Source organism: Rhodamnia argentea, chromosome 8 (genome assembly GCF_020921035.1).
Source record: "Rhodamnia argentea isolate NSW1041297 chromosome 8, ASM2092103v1, whole genome shotgun sequence".
Taxonomy (NCBI): Eukaryota; Viridiplantae; Streptophyta; class Magnoliopsida; order Myrtales; family Myrtaceae; genus Rhodamnia; species Rhodamnia argentea.
The window spans coordinates 8,713,337-8,728,956 of record NC_063157.1 but is presented as its reverse complement, the minus strand read 5'-3'; the positions used below and the strand labels follow the sequence as shown (position 1 = coordinate 8,728,956).

Below are 15,620 nucleotides of genomic sequence, written 5' to 3'. Positions count from 1 at the left end.
GCATTATCGAGTCATTAATTATTTTGACGGTTTAATTAGAATGGTTTATTGAAAGGTTTGATATGTAACCCTTTGTTTTTTTTTTTTTCCACACTGAAGAGTTTTATACCCACGAATTCCATTCACCCGGTCCTACTTAGACCCTGAGCTTTGTGCCCGAAAACATTCCCTAACCATATTGAAACAATTCGTTGATGAATGCTTCGAGACAATTATTAAATAATCATATACGAAAAATATTCAGTTGTTAACAAGTTGTTTATCTCGTGGCATGTTTCATTGATGCCTTAAACACTAATATGATCTTAATATGTTTTTTTTTCTTTTGTGGTCCGATGCTCTTTATATGTTTACTAAGTGCTTTAAAGACGCTCGTTAAGTATGTCCTATTGAAAAAATTAATTAATATGAAAAAAAAAATGTAATTTTCAAAGCATGTAATTACACATAATACGAGTACCGTCGGTAGACGCAGTACAACATTTTCGAATGTTGTTTGCAGATGGCGTCTCCAAACTTGTCGTTAATGGAGAGAAAGAGAGAGAAAGTAAAGAACCTCATTTGAGAATGCCACGTGCTTTTGGCATTCTCACCACCCATCTAATCTAATATCTAATATGGTATACGAAAATAAACTTTTGGACGTTTAATTTAATTAGAAGAGCCTTTCTTATTCCGGATATAAGTTTGGTTTTTTTTTTTTTATAAGTAGTAAAAGAGACCTTAGAACTATTACGTTTAACTTTGATGATAGGAAATCTCTTCTACAAATAAAAGTTCGTAATTTTGGTAAATAAACAGAAATAATCAATCCGGTTCGATATGTTTTTTTTTTTTTAGTTTTTCATTTAAAATACATAGAAATTGCCCCGATCCATTCCCGGCCCTGCTGGTCTGGTTCTAGGATGGAATCGGCCCAACCCTGGAATCGAACATCTCTAATCACTCCCTTGGGGAGGCCCACTCATCACGGTGAAAAAAAAAAAAAAAAAGACAAAATTATGCGAGATGGATGGCCTGATTCGGGCCTCTCAACCGGGTCGGGTCGACCCTTCCTTTCGAGGTCCATAATCAGGTTCATGTATAGAGAACCATCCTCTCCTTCCCAAAAGCCGTTGTTGGGTCCATTTGGTGAATGTGAACCGTGCATTTAGCCCAAACCCACCTGGGATTCCTCAAGAGTCGTAACCAAAGGCTATGGTATGGTCGCAGATCCCATGCATGCATGGATGCATGCTCCAAAGTTACATCTTCCCAAGCAGTGTTAATCCTCGCAATGGAAGTCGGTTGGTGGGTACTGAATAGCGATAACTCCGTCATCCTTACCAGCTCTGTTTCAAGACCATCACGTCGCTTTCTTCTTAAACGATGAGCTGATGATGATGACAGATTTCCTCAGGAGCTCCTCTCCAGTCTACTGGCTGCCATGGATTTCCTTTCAGCAGGATGAGGGTCTGGACTTGGAAAACAGCGATGGAGGCGAGGACAATGAGGTTGCGATCGCCGTACCACCAACAGCTCTCCCCGGTGTCAGGACTAGTCCCGAATGGCCTGCAAGTTCTTTCGGGCACAAAACTTGCTTTGCTCTTCCCAGCAATTCCCTCAGCGATCCTCGCGAATTTCCTCGACTTTGGAAGAGTGAGTAGTAAAATATAAACGCCCACCTGAAGTGGATCATGTATCAGTGGCTTAAACTCGACTAAACAAGACCGGTCACACCCTGGATTTATGTTAAGTTCGCTGTCAGTCATCGTTGGTTTCTGGACACAAGCGCATAACATTATGAAACTTTGTGCTTCATGGATCCCACGGTCCTTAGAATATGCTTTTAAGTGTTGCAAAGCGGTTCCTTTCCAATTGCAGCTTATTGGTTATGGATGACTAGTTGTCGATCACCTCTTACAGAAACTAGCTGATATAAACTCAATGCTTCTACTGTTAGGACTCCCGTGTCAGATGTTGCCTTCGATGTTTAGATATGGCGGTGGGGGCGGATCTTGACTATTGGGCGCATCAAAGCCTTCGATTCTTGAGAGCCAGTAGCACGGTTATGCTTTTGGCCTACGTTGCCTACATAATTTGCCTCCATGATGTATGAAGGTTATCTTGTTATCTTTTACCCGTTTCTTTCAATACGCAGTCGAGAGATGTCCCACAAAAATTCATTCTGGTTTGGCATCGTGGCAATGCATCCCTCTTACCGGGCCATATCATCCTCTAACCTCTCTGCAGTGATCAAGAGGGAAAAACAATTGCACAGGTGGCCGATTTCAATTATTTTTCAATTTTAAAAGCAAGAGATCAAATTAGAGCAGCAGAACAACGTATCCTTACAGAAGTCAGCAGCTACACTGTGAAAATCCTAGAGAAAGCTAAGCTAATGTTTACATCACTGATGGTTCTCTGATACCGCCTTAGCAGAACAAGAGAAAGCAGGATCACGTGTCTTTGAAATTACAAACAGATCAAGAATGATCTACAAATGGATTCCAAGCTAACACCTGTGTCATACGGATGGCTTCAAGAAATCGCCACATGGATGTGCTGCCTCCAGAAGTAAATCACAGCATGTGTAATGAGGCAGGACAAACAGCAAAACAGAGGCCACGACTGTAATGGCATTGGGAAAGCCAGAGTATCGTGGCTTTCACGAGTAGTCTCCATTGTGCATGCTGTTGCTTTCCCTTCTCATCTTCTCTGGAAGTTGAGGACTTTGACAGAGAAGGCAAATACAGCAAAGAAGAAAAGGTTGAAGCCAATAAGCACAGCCACGGACACTCCAATCATGCCGCCGTCATAGCCAAGACTAACCTCCAGATACTCTTTCACACTGCCCTTGAAAGAAGGTCCAACAATCTGAGTGTCCACATCCCCAAGCTGAGAGGTGATGATACCACGAAGCGTCCATGCAACTGGGCAGACGTAGTAAAACCATATCCACCAACCCGGGATATTCTGCAATTAGTGCACGAACTGGATCACAAAAACTTGGCAACTTAATTTTTTAAGGTTAGGACGAATGCTGTCCTTCCAGCAGCGGTGAGGAAGTAAGTGCTCCAGTGTCAGACCTCACATCCAACCGTCATGGAGATCTGAACACAGATAGGTACTCACTACTCAGACCTCGATTTGCTCCATGAACATATTCTCAGGAGCGTCTTTTACTCCCTTGTCTTACCAGTACGGTCTATGCTACTAATGGCATCAAATGCTAAGTCAAAAAGAGACAAGATCAACCTTGTCTCTTTATATGCAAGGAACTCGGATCATAGGGTCAAGTAAGTCAAGAATCGCCAACTTCATAGAGTAGGAGAGGAATCTCTATCCTCAGCATTCCCAATGATACGCACACGGGAGAAAGAGAGATAGAGCAATTCTCATGGGTTGCAGCAGTAACCAAACCAAGATAATGTCATGCTCATTCCAGCCTATTCCATCACTCATCAGGTTAAGCTAAAGGTTTTCTCATGTTCATTCTATAGTTGTTTCCTAATTGCACCATGGAGGCCAAGGTAATCAGCCCAAATTCAGTAGTCAGAGAGACAACATATGTAAGGAATTTCCGATAGGAAACAGTTAACTTACCGGTTTCGGGACAAGAAATCCTGACAGGAGATTCCACAGAGAGTAAAAGGCTGAAGAAATGACAGCTGCCAAATGCTGTGAAGGAGTGAGACCAACAGCCATCATGCCGTAAAAGGTAAAGTAGGTGAAGGTAAGGAACATGAACACAAGAAAAAGAAAGAACTTTCCTGCAAAAAAAGGTGAACAGCGGGTCAACCACTAATTTTCAGGCTCAAAGTAGATTAGAAAATTCAAGAAGATCAGAAGTTTCTCACTTGCTGTCCTCTCGAAGTTAACCATGAAATATGTGATGACTCCATACATTATGGTTTGCACAGCTACATACGGAATCTCCACCAGGCCCTGGAGCGAAAAAGTTAAAGATATTACTTTTTCAATCCACTAATTTTTACAAATCAACATCTTTCAAAATCAAAAACTTGCCTGGGCTGCCGCATAGGACAATGGGGAGTACATTCCAGCCGCTTTCTCTCGATAGAACACCGTCCTCTCTATGGAAACAATTGGTTGTACAGAAGAGGCATTGTTGACACCAAGAAACAGGCATGATGCATAAAGAGCTCCCATCACCATGAAAAGGTCTTGAGTTGACTCTCTGCATAATATCGAGTTTGAAATGTGTTTTACAATATGTTATAAAAAACACTGCTAGAAAATATGTCTAGATCACAAAAAAGACAGGAGCTTATGTAGTAGTATTGGATTCAAGAATTAGACTAGAATACTAGAGATAGGAAAATCAAGAACAGCCTAATTCCACCTGGACAGTCTCATCTTGAATTTCTAAAATTCCAAGATGTGCTCTCATCTTGTTTATTAGAATAGTTCACCACCATTTAATTAATTAGTTCAAGGACATAAATAGAGACTCAGTTTTCGTTAATCCCGAACGTGGCCACATGCATCTTAGATTTCTGTAGTTGAGTCCAGAGCAAGCAAATTGCATATACAAAGAATACATTTCTAAACTCCTTATATGGTAAAACGAAATTCCAGCATTTAAATTTTTTAAGACCAAAATGAAAAGATCTTAGTTTTGCCGGCTGAGAAATTGTTATCAAATCAAAGCAACAAAACCTAAATCTAGTTTTTGTCTTCATTAAGATGAAAGCTGCCAAACATTTGGGGTTCTGACCTCCAAAAGGTACATTCCAAACAGCAAGAAATTTTTATGCTTCCATGGTAGAAGGTTCTTCGTCCCTGCTGAACAGTTGCCAGCTAATGTACCTTAATTCTGAAGGACAACAAATCTTTATAGCTTACTTTAACTTCATGTTTTCTTATGATCAGTCAGCATTAGAGGGACAGGACTTGAGACACAGAAAGTTATTTTATTAATTGATAATCTATGGCAAAAGTAACTTTCCTGAAAGATGCCAAAGACGAGAGAAGAATATGGTCGGTCTTGAGAATACCGTAAGAAATTTACCTTCTTGAGCCGATATCCCAAAAGACGGAGCCAAAAATCAGTGCGCTTAATGTAGTGAAAAAAATCCTCACTGCATTATACTGTGGACTTCTCCAATAGACAAGATTTTGTTTCCAAAGACAAATGAAAAATTGAGAGAGTTGGTCCTGTGAAAACATGGTGTCAAATTTTAAAGGCTCTGAGCCAGCAGGTGGGACACTTAAGCGTTCAATTGTAGCTTCCACCTCCCTAAAGCAAAATGAAGAAAAGTTAGAGATGGACAATCGTGGAAGGAGGAGATAAACTCAAAAAATGTGGGACGAATGTCAGGCACGAATTTCTGCCCACATAGCCAAAATGATGTCAAATTAGATTACCTGAACTGATCCGAATTTCTGTAAATATCTGCAAAATCAGCACCAATTTTCTGTTCAGCAGCCGGTGTAGTAACCTCAAGCATCCAAGTTGCTGGATTATAACCACTTGGGATTGGAGTGATTCCATTGATGCCCTGCACAAAGAATAGGAGAAAGACTGTTATCTGTGGATAACGAGATTTAACAGTCATTAGGCAGTCTGTCCAGTTGACTGAAACCTTAGCATCACGTCAAACATAGTACATTACCCCATTTAGTCCCACTCCCCTTCTCTGGGCCCCTAAGTACCAGACTAAGAACTCTTTTGGGCTAGGCAAAACAATTAAAAGCACAGACCAAACTATCAGTTACACTGCATGAAGCAGCAGCTCCTAGAAACTTAACTAGAAGAGAGCAACAGCACACCCAAAGGAAAATTCAACCTAGAAGTTGAAACTATTAGATGGAAAAAAGAATACACAAATTCCCGCTGAAACCCCATACTTAAAATGATGTTGAATATACTTCAACATCCCCTGTCACATGCAAGTCATGACAAAGGATTGTGGAATAATTGTCTCACTTATGAAATAGAAGAATGGGGAATCATTTATATGAGAAACGGAGGTAAGGTCATCTTACCTAAAATCCTAAGCTAAGGTGGAGGGAGATAGCATGAATATAAGACTAGCATAAACACCATAGACAAGTGACTAAAAACATGGAATTAACGGATGGGGGTCACACACGCTAAATTAACCTTGTACAAAACATGGCTTTACCATGTTAGATAGTCAAACTCCAAAAGGTTCAGCTAATAGGTGGAGGAAGTATAGATGAATAAAGGCTTATATCAATCCCATAATCAAGCTATGTGGGATAACTTTAACGAAAATCCATATACACTATCAAATATTAAATGGGGAAAGGATGCGGCAACTTGCTTGATACCACCAACATAAAACCTTATGCTATTAGGTGGAGAGAGGCGACAAAGTCCCACCGAAACCTCATAGATAAACATTGGGGAGTATACTTCAACATATAGATAGACGGAAAATGAACCATAAAAAGAGACAAAAAAAATTACCTGAAAATAGTCTATTAGGACCTGTGAATGTGTTCCAAGCTTGCCTCCGTATATTACGCATCCTCCACGTTTCATGAGAAGCAACTGTGATGAAATAAATTATGAAGCTACACCAATGTAAATATCTGGCATATTAAAATAGTGTCGAATAGGGAAAATAATTGCTCATCCTTCTAACCTCATCAAATGCTTCAAATATGTCAATACTTGGCTGGTGAATGGTACAAACCACAGTTCTTCCGGTATCAACAGTATTACGAACAGTTCTCATGACAATAGCTGCTGCACGAGCATCAAGACCAGAGGTAGGCTCATCCATAAAGATAATAGAAGGATTTGCAACTAGCTCAACTGCAATGGTTAACCGTTTCCTTTGTTCCGTTGATAAACCTGAGCTACCGGGTAGACCAACCAGAGCATGCCTAAGCGTATCAAGCTCAACTAATTTCATTACCTCTTCCACAAACTCCTGCAACATGAGAGATCTTGTCAACAATGAGGTAAACACGATCCAACCAACGTTTTTTAAAATGTATAAACTTAATCTCTGGAGGATATGCACCCGTTTTTTTTCTTTGCTGACTTCTTTTGGGAGGCGGAGACTGGCAGAAAACCAGAGAGACTCCTCGACTGTCACTTGGGGAGAATGTATATCATTTTGTTCTACATACCCAGAAACTCTAGCAAAAGTATGCTGCTGCTTTGGGTGACCTGATATCCTGATTTCACCTTCAATATATCCACCTGTTTTCCTTCCAGCAAGAACATCCATTAATGTAGTCTTACCAGCTCCACTTGAACCGACCAATGCAGTGAGTACTCCTGGAGAGAAGACTCCACTAACTTTCGACAATAGCTGTAGTTTACTTTCTGGAATACCTTGTGAACGCATAGCCTGTCAATTTTCAGTGAATTGTGTTACCGCATTACAGTTTATCATGTAGAAACTAGACACGAATTAAAGGGTTCAAAGTTATCTAGAAAGAATTAATGCATCTGAAATCACACCTTTGGCATGTCAACAAAGTAATTGACATCATGGAAAGTCATTGTTAATGGCTGAAATGGAAGAATCATGCCCTTCTTCTTGTTACCCTCCCCAGAGGACGTTGGATTTGATCTTGATTGTGTACTATCTGCACACCCGTCAGAGGTTTCACAACATAACAACACCAAAGCAAAGTGCAACATTGATGAGGCAAGATGTGGAGAATTTATTAAAACACGAGACACGACCCTCTGTTATGAAGATAATATACTTATTACTAACCAATGCCCTGGCTGGAATTTTCTGCAGTCTCATCCACGGGAATCACACTCTGCGCTGTTATGATAGCTGTAAAAGGAAAAGGAATATCCTCATTAAGCACATACTAGCTCGATCTTGAAAGTACCCCAAGAAGATACCTAGCTAGCGGGCAAGTTGTTCCTGAATTACATAGATGGCAATGGAATGATTATCCGACTTACGGTTAAGGTAAGCCAAAGCTAAAGTCACAATATTGTTGAAGAGCAGTGAATAAAGGAGTAAAACCCCAACTCCAATCCAATACCAATGACCACTAGATGGTAAGCTGTGAGACTGAAGTACATTGTAGCCAACTGAATTGTTCCCATGGGCAGATTTCTGTGGATCAACAGTCGTCAGGAGGATTTTAATATTGGGACAATGAACTTGAACACAGCACCCTCAAGTAACATACCTCCGTCCATCTTGTGGCGGTAAATTCATTAACAGAGATTGCGCGTTGTCCATAGGATAGTGGGGACACCCAGAAACCCCAGACCCACCATGGCTTGATCATGGCTGAAAGAACCACAAAATCAGTAATCCAACGACTTTCTATTTGCTTCATGCCATCCAAGGCGCACTTTTCTTGTAAAAGTACCGAACTTACACTTTGGTATAATAAATCCACCCAGTAAGAATATAATTAGCAATGCAGCGGACCCAAATGTATTTGCAATGACCATATCTCGAGCTATTGTAGCCATCATACGGAATAGACCCAATGCCATTTGGTGCACTGCAAGGAGCAATAGCATAAACCGGAAAAACCTGAAAAAATAAATAATAACTGTGAGAAAAATTTGCAGGAGTAGGACAACTAACTTGAAGGACATTGAGTGGAAAAACGTACCTCCCAGCGCCAGGAGCAAATCCAACAGTGTAGTATACTACACAAGACCACACAACGGCCTCGATAACAGAGTAAGGGACACGTAGAATCCAGCTGGAAAGAGACCACGCCCATGCTGGATAGAAGAAATTATCTCTTTGCTTGTAGAATACGGGTAGCCGAGATATTGTTATCGGTAGCTCAGAAAATCCATTAAACATCATGTGTATTAGCCCAAAGAAAAGGCAGGATAGGTAGAGGTTGCCATTTGTCTCATCAGTGGGGTGTAGTCTTGTCCGTAAGAAAATTGTGCAGGTTACCAGTCCAACACAAGCAACCTTCAATACATAAAAGGAAACAGTGAAAATATAGCTGACATAAACCACAGAGGTAATTGTTTAGAAGTTCCAGATATATATTGCACTTCAATTCGGGGAGAGTAAAGAAGATAGCACCAGAGTAGTAGCATAATAATTTTGGATAACGGAGTGATACTGAGACATCATGTTGTAGTTCGCATGACATGAATGAGTGAACTTTCTCATGCACCTAATGCAGTTGGAAATCACGAACTGTGTACTCAAAATACAGCTATACCTGACAGGTCCTAAAAATATACAGAAAGCGATGTCTGCTGATTAGCAGCACTTCTCGGGCAAAGCATGTTTTGAACAGCTCCCACTTTGAGACAGCAAAATTCGTTTTGGACAAAGCGTTAGGATGGCTGTTGGATTGAACATTTGAAGCCGCAAGTGCAGACTCGACAGAACTACCAAATCTGGACATTTTAAATGCTTCTGCAATTTTGGAAACAGATAGAAACTCGTATGGCCTAGATGGATCCGCCCAATACTGAGCTTGATCCTTTCTCGAAGTAACCTGGTGATAAGAGAAGTTAGTAAAAATCTAGGAAGACAAGAAAGTAATGTTATTATGCCAAGTACCTCTTGGAGAAAATCTGCAACTCCCTTACGTGGTGGCAAACGAAAACCTAATGACTCGAAAAATTCTAACACGTCTGACCGAGGTCCTTGATACACAACATGTCCTTCTGACAGTAGCAACAAGTCATCAAACAAGTCAAATGTCTCTGGTGCGGGCTGAAGAAGAGCCATTAGGACAGTTGCATCCATTAAATGAACAAAATTCCTAACACATTTAACGATTTGGTACGTCGTTGAGCTATCTAACCCCGTGGATATTTCATCCATAAATAGAGTCTTCCTAGGTCCAACAATCATTTCTCCTGCATTAGAGATACAACAAGCATTAATTTAGTTGATGAGTTTATTTTATACCAAACAAATTGGTGAAGTATCCAACTTAATCTCAAATAAGGGCCCGGGCAGGTGGCCCTGTAGATTAAAGATGCACATGAAGTGCACAGGCAATATTTGAGCGTCTTATTTGAGAAATGTCAACTCTAAACCCTCTTTTAAGAAAAAGGTCCCATTTCAAACCCTTAGGTGGGTTTTTATCTTTTTTTCATTTAATATCGTATAAGATATGTTTACGCTGAAATTAAGAAATGGAAATGGAAATAAAGATAAATAGATGCAGCTCGCTCAATTGAGTCTGTTGGAGAGCCAATTCCCAGATCATAATCAAGTCCAAGTGACACCTGCTTTTGCACTGAATGTTAAAGTGAACGAGCACACTTTTTTGCCTTTACAAATACTAGGCAACAGTATACCAATCATCAGTGAAATCATTTTAATAGTTAGTTCCTTTTGCATTTTGTGCAAAGCTAGCGCGGCCTCCATATTAAAAATTAAGTATGTTCATTTCTATCAGCATGGCACAATCTATGATATATAAGCACGGAGGGCGAATATACCCGTAGTGACTCTTTTTCTTTGGCCACCAGAGACGCCCCTGAGCATATCATTCCCGACAAAGGTGTCCGCACAAACTTCAAGACCAAGCACTTTCAAAACATATTCTGTCGAAACGCTATGTCTTTTACCGCCAACAGATGATGCCTGTGCAGTTGATGTGCAATCTGAGATTATGGGGATAGAAGTCTGGGAATTGTGCAAGTAAGCAACGTATTGATGGAAATCAAAGTATATACCTTCATAAAGGCATCAATCTCTGGACTTGGACGTATACCCCTTTCATTCTCAAAACGGGCCAAATCTTTCATATATCCTGTGGTCACAATTCAATAGGACTTGACGAAGGTAGTCATTGCAACCAAATGTGTTGATGTATATCTGAACCACGTCTTATAGAAGTCTACTGACAAATTAATCAAAACATATAGCTGAGGAGGAAAATTTTCCAAGTATAATCAGGAGAAAAAGAACTCCAACTTGAGACTTGATGAAAAGATCCTATATCCACTCTCTACTGCTGTTTGAAATAAATTTAACAGGATTCTGCCGATAGTGCACAGATTGCAGCGATCACAGTACCCAACGTTCACCTAAAATTGTGAGATAGGATAGTATACGACAGACAAAGGACAGGCCTTTGATACGCACATCATGTAAAGATGGTAGAACTCCAGTTAATGAAATTTGTTTCACAAATGTACTTGTGCCAAAAGAAATAAGTCTGTGGCTACCCGAAGGATATGTACAGTTCTTTAGTACAGAAAAGACAAGTAGAAAGAGAAAAAATCATGTGGATTCAAGTGCAATCTTGATCGTGGAAGGGAGAATATAGCGGCACACTGATCCTATCAAGTTAGTACTCAGAACTTGCAAAAGAGCAAAACATTTTTGGAGTAGTACCTGCTTGAATCTGTTTCAAGTCCAAAATGCATGATTTTTGTCACATTTAAGACAGAAAGGGAAGTAAATTCCATGTCCAAAATAGAAACTCACAATAAGATGACCAAAAGCTTTTAAGCGGAAGTACCTGCAAAACCTTCACTTGCACCTTGACATCTTGCAGCGAAATCAAAGGTTTCTCGAACGGTTAACTCGGCAATATGATTATCTGTTTGGCTTATATAGGCAGAAGTCCTTTGAACGCAGAAATCACTGAGCTTATTCCCATTGTAGGTGATATTACCACTTTTCTGGAACAAAAGGAGACATGCAATCAGGGGATCTATCAAGATACTATAGTTATCAAGACACTTTTCTTCCTGTAACTTCTCCTAAAGTCCACTATTATTTATCTTCGCAGTAACGGTTGCCCCACTCATTTGCTATTAGGGCTAACTTCTTTTCAGGTAGTCAAGTTTAACAATGGTTAAGCCTATAGAGGCGTACTTGGCAAATGCTTTTGTAGACCACAGTATGCAGTTTATGCTATAGAGTAGAAATATGATGATTTTGTCGCAATTAAGGGATTTTTCTAGGCAGAAACCACAAGAAAGATTAGGGAATAGTCTTTTACTTCTTTAAACAAAATCTGAAAATACCATCTGCTTTTATGTCCAGAAGTTGTACTCTAAATGCTAAAGCCTAGATAAATTAGAAATGATTACATTTGGGAAAACTTTTCGAAAAGGATCATAGGACAATCGAATTTTGATGCGCTATGGTGAAAAACTGAAGTCATTCAGGCTGGCTAAAATAATGTCATCCAAACCATTGGACGCTTGGCCGAAAGGCAAGTTCTTGGTTGGAGATGCAAGATCTGACCCTCTAATTCACCAGGAAATAAATAAAATGAAAGATCATCCAGAAAGCTAATCCTATAGGATTGAACATTACTACGACCGATCTATACACTACAGTACAGGGGAGAACTACTGGCTACCAAATTATGTAAGTTAGGCGGAGGATCAAAGCAATTTCATGTGCTAAAACTTTGCCGTAAACCAGCTCTCTTGTTCGACCAAAAAAAAAAAACAAGACAGCTCTCTTGAAGTCAAATGTAAGTAAATTTCATTCCACAGTGTTAGCAAATCTATGTTAAATGCATCCGAACGTAAGTATATGGAAAGATTATTTTACTAATATTAGGTTATTGTTATGGGTGCTGACCTCAACTAGTTTAGGATAAAAGTGTTGTTGATGTTGATGTTAATGTTGTAGGTTATTGTTATGGGTGACAAATGTTATATTTAGTGTAGGTAACGACATTCGATTAATTTTTAGGAAAAGAAAAAAAGGAGAAGAAAAAAACTACCGCCCAGAAAGGCTTGGGTACGGAAGATAACCTTACATGGAAATCAGCCACATGAGATGCCTCCCGGATGATTTTGGCAATACCTTACATTGGAAAATTCTAGTAAAAGAATAAAGTTCTTTACCTTCAGATTGGCATCGAGTTTCCCAGCCAGAGCTAAAAGCAAAGTGGATTTTCCCGAACCTGGGGGCCCTAGAAGTAACGTCATCCTACATAGGCCCAATAGAGAAACACATAAATGGGTTTGCTCACGGGTGAACACGACACATGCTACCACGTAACGGGTTTGTCCAACCCAGCACACTGAGAATAAAAGCGCGGACGTTTCTGTCTAAACGCATATAGCCGAATCACGTAATGCCATTACGTATCGAACTATGCAACCTATTCTAGACGTATTACGTGAGCTGATGATGGTCCACTCACGAATACAACATATTTTGGCGAGTCTACTAGCTACAAGGAGGAACCCGGACAAAAGAATTTATTCCCTGAAGAAAAGCTTGTTGAGTGAGGATTATTACATCTGCCAGTGAATTCTTAGTGTTCTGGCAAGACGTTGTCATTGCATTCATGTTTAAGCTTTTTGAAGTTTCTGTCATATATATATAAGCACTTCAAAATACACTTTAAATGTAATAGTCTTATTTTTTTTATAACGAAATTCATTTGCTTAATAAATTCTTTTCTGTAAGTTGACTTAAAGAAAAAAGTTTTCTGCTTCATGACGAACTCATTCTGAAAAGATAGCGCATTAAGCTTTAACCAAAGAACATTGATAACATGATAACTTATGGGGAATGAGATGGGAGCACTCTCTCGCTCGAGGGCCAACAACTCTTAACACATCGAGGTCTACGCATGTACTAAGTAGCAAGATGTTTTCAAGTGTCTATTGAGTAGCCGCTACTTTCGTTACCTTCCGGGCTTGATAACTCCCCTAATGGTCTTCAAGATCGCGAGCGACTGCCTTCTCGGTCGAAATATCATCAAGCTAGTTAGAACATTCTGCGATGCATAACCCACATAGTATATTGTTAATGCACGCAGTGACATGCCACCGAAGTGATGTATTAAAAGAAAAGAAACAAAGAACGAAAAAAAGGACTACAGCACATAATATTGAATATGAGAAAGAAAAATGATAACAACCTCTATCATGTTACGAGTGTAATTCACCAACGTAGGCAAAGCTCTTGAGCCTGTTTGCACATTGGCTTCGATGTTCAGGTTCTCGAACCTCACTTCGATCTTCGGCACCTCCAAGCCGACCCTAACACATAATTTCAGTCCGCAGAAGTGGAAAATCAGAAAAAAAAGAAAAAGTCATGGATTCAGGGATCATCTTATCGAGTGAGACCAATCACACTCGGATCTGTTAGTGTCCCGTGCACAGGTTCAACGTCCGCAAAGAAAGGTCACAGACTACACGTGCAACTTAATCGCCAAAAAGGAGACGATCCAAAAAGGAAAAAAATCGCCAGCACGCAAAACACCATCGATCCAGAGAAACGAGGGGCACGTCTAGCGAGGGAACTACCGACGCACTATGACAACGATTGCCTGTTTCAAAGTTCATGAAAATGTGGATGCCTCATTACCGGTCGAGACGCTCCTTCATGGCGGAGAGGAGGCGGTAGTTGTCCTGGTCATTCGTGGCCAGGGCCTTCCTGACGACGAGCTCCCTGTTGAGGCGGTCCAGCCTCCGCACGTCGATCGTCTCCGTCTGTTGAGCGTCGCCGCCATGCTCCGACGGCGTCCGCCTGAGCAGGGCCATGTTGGTCCGCTTCTGCGAGGGGAGGCGCTCGATCGCCGCCCACAGCAGCTCGTTCTCATCCTCCTCCACGGATTCCGCGTTCGACGGCCGCCCAAGCGTCTCGCCCCCTCTCTCTATCTCGACCTCGAAGAACTCGCTCCCGTTCGACGCCGCCATGGCCTCTCTCGCTCTCTCTCTCTCTCTCTCTCTCTCTCTCTCTCTCTCTCTGTGCCGTGTGAAATGCGAAAGGTCCGAGAGATGTGATCTCAACAGACTGCCAGCTACAGGGAGAGAGATAATCGGCCCGGGAACTTTTGAAGGAGGCGGGACGAAAAGACGAAAGTGCCCCTCCCCGGGGCAGAAGTTCTAGAAGGTGTTAGTTACCCGGGAAAGCGAAGCTCGGGCCTCACGCCATTTTGTGCTGTTCTTCCGAGCGAGTGAAGAGCGAAAACTGCGCCGTAGCCGGTGCAAAATGAGAAGGACCGGAGGGTAAATAAAGAGATAGAAAAGACGTCGCGAAGAAATTCCAAAATTTCGCGGATAGAGGAAAATCATTCCTTTTCAAAATTGCTTTTTCGTCCCCTAAAGATCCGATATTTGCTTTTTTCGCCACGAATGAATCGGATCGTCGTACTTTTTTGCCGCGATTGAAAAGGTCGGTGATATCGTTGGTATTTGAGGCATTTGTTTGCGTTGCCTATTTTGATGGAACGATATCTGTTGTGCAGATCTCTCTCTCTCTTTTTTTTTTCTTCCCTTAAATTTGTCGTGACTTTTAAAAACTTGTTTTCCACGTCATCTTTTGTAGAGATGGGCAACGAAAACCATGGAACAATAAGTAACAATTCGATTCTCAAATAATGAAAGAATAACAAGAAACAGAAATAGTGAGAGAAGAAATCAAACAAGCCTCTTTATTTTAGAAGGACATGGCGGTTGGAAAGGGAAGATTTCAGAATTCGATCGCCGAAAATTGTCAAAAAAGTCCTAAACCTATTGTACTTTTGCCAATTTAATCATAAATCTTTCAATTTTGCACATTGAATCCTAAACTTTCTCAAGCCTTGCCCATTAAGTCCACTGGTCAATTTTAGATGGAGATCGCTGACATGGAGGTCTACCGTCTTACGTGGCACCGCCGGCGTTGATATGGATATTTTTTTAATAATATTTCAATATGTTAAAATTTCTTATTATTTTTGTAGGGCTTTTTTTT

The 15,620-nt window shown here is 40.7% G+C and overlaps 1 protein-coding gene across 1 annotated transcript; it reads right to left on the bottom strand.

The window, feature by feature from the left end:
- Positions 1 to 2,316: 2,316 nt before the first annotated feature.
- On the bottom strand, positions 2,317 to 14,684 carry LOC115736711 (ABC transporter G family member 31). The gene is made up of 24 exons (XM_048284046.1): positions 14,250 to 14,684; positions 13,801 to 13,921; positions 13,568 to 13,656; positions 12,773 to 12,857; positions 11,425 to 11,587; positions 10,634 to 10,710; positions 10,397 to 10,541; positions 9,504 to 9,805; positions 9,157 to 9,438; positions 8,581 to 8,897; positions 8,338 to 8,498; positions 8,143 to 8,246; positions 7,910 to 8,066; positions 7,710 to 7,775; positions 7,448 to 7,575; positions 7,002 to 7,334; positions 6,618 to 6,908; positions 6,440 to 6,523; positions 5,371 to 5,504; positions 5,015 to 5,242; positions 4,009 to 4,180; positions 3,840 to 3,927; positions 3,586 to 3,752; positions 2,317 to 2,955 (listed from the first exon to the last, which is right to left on the bottom strand). Exons 1-24 carry the CDS (start codon positions 14,579 to 14,581, stop codon positions 2,689 to 2,691), a joined length of 4,293 nt encoding a protein of 1,430 aa, XP_048140003.1. The 5' UTR covers positions 14,582 to 14,684; the 3' UTR covers positions 2,317 to 2,688.
- Between the last annotated feature and the right edge of the window lie 936 nt (positions 14,685 to 15,620).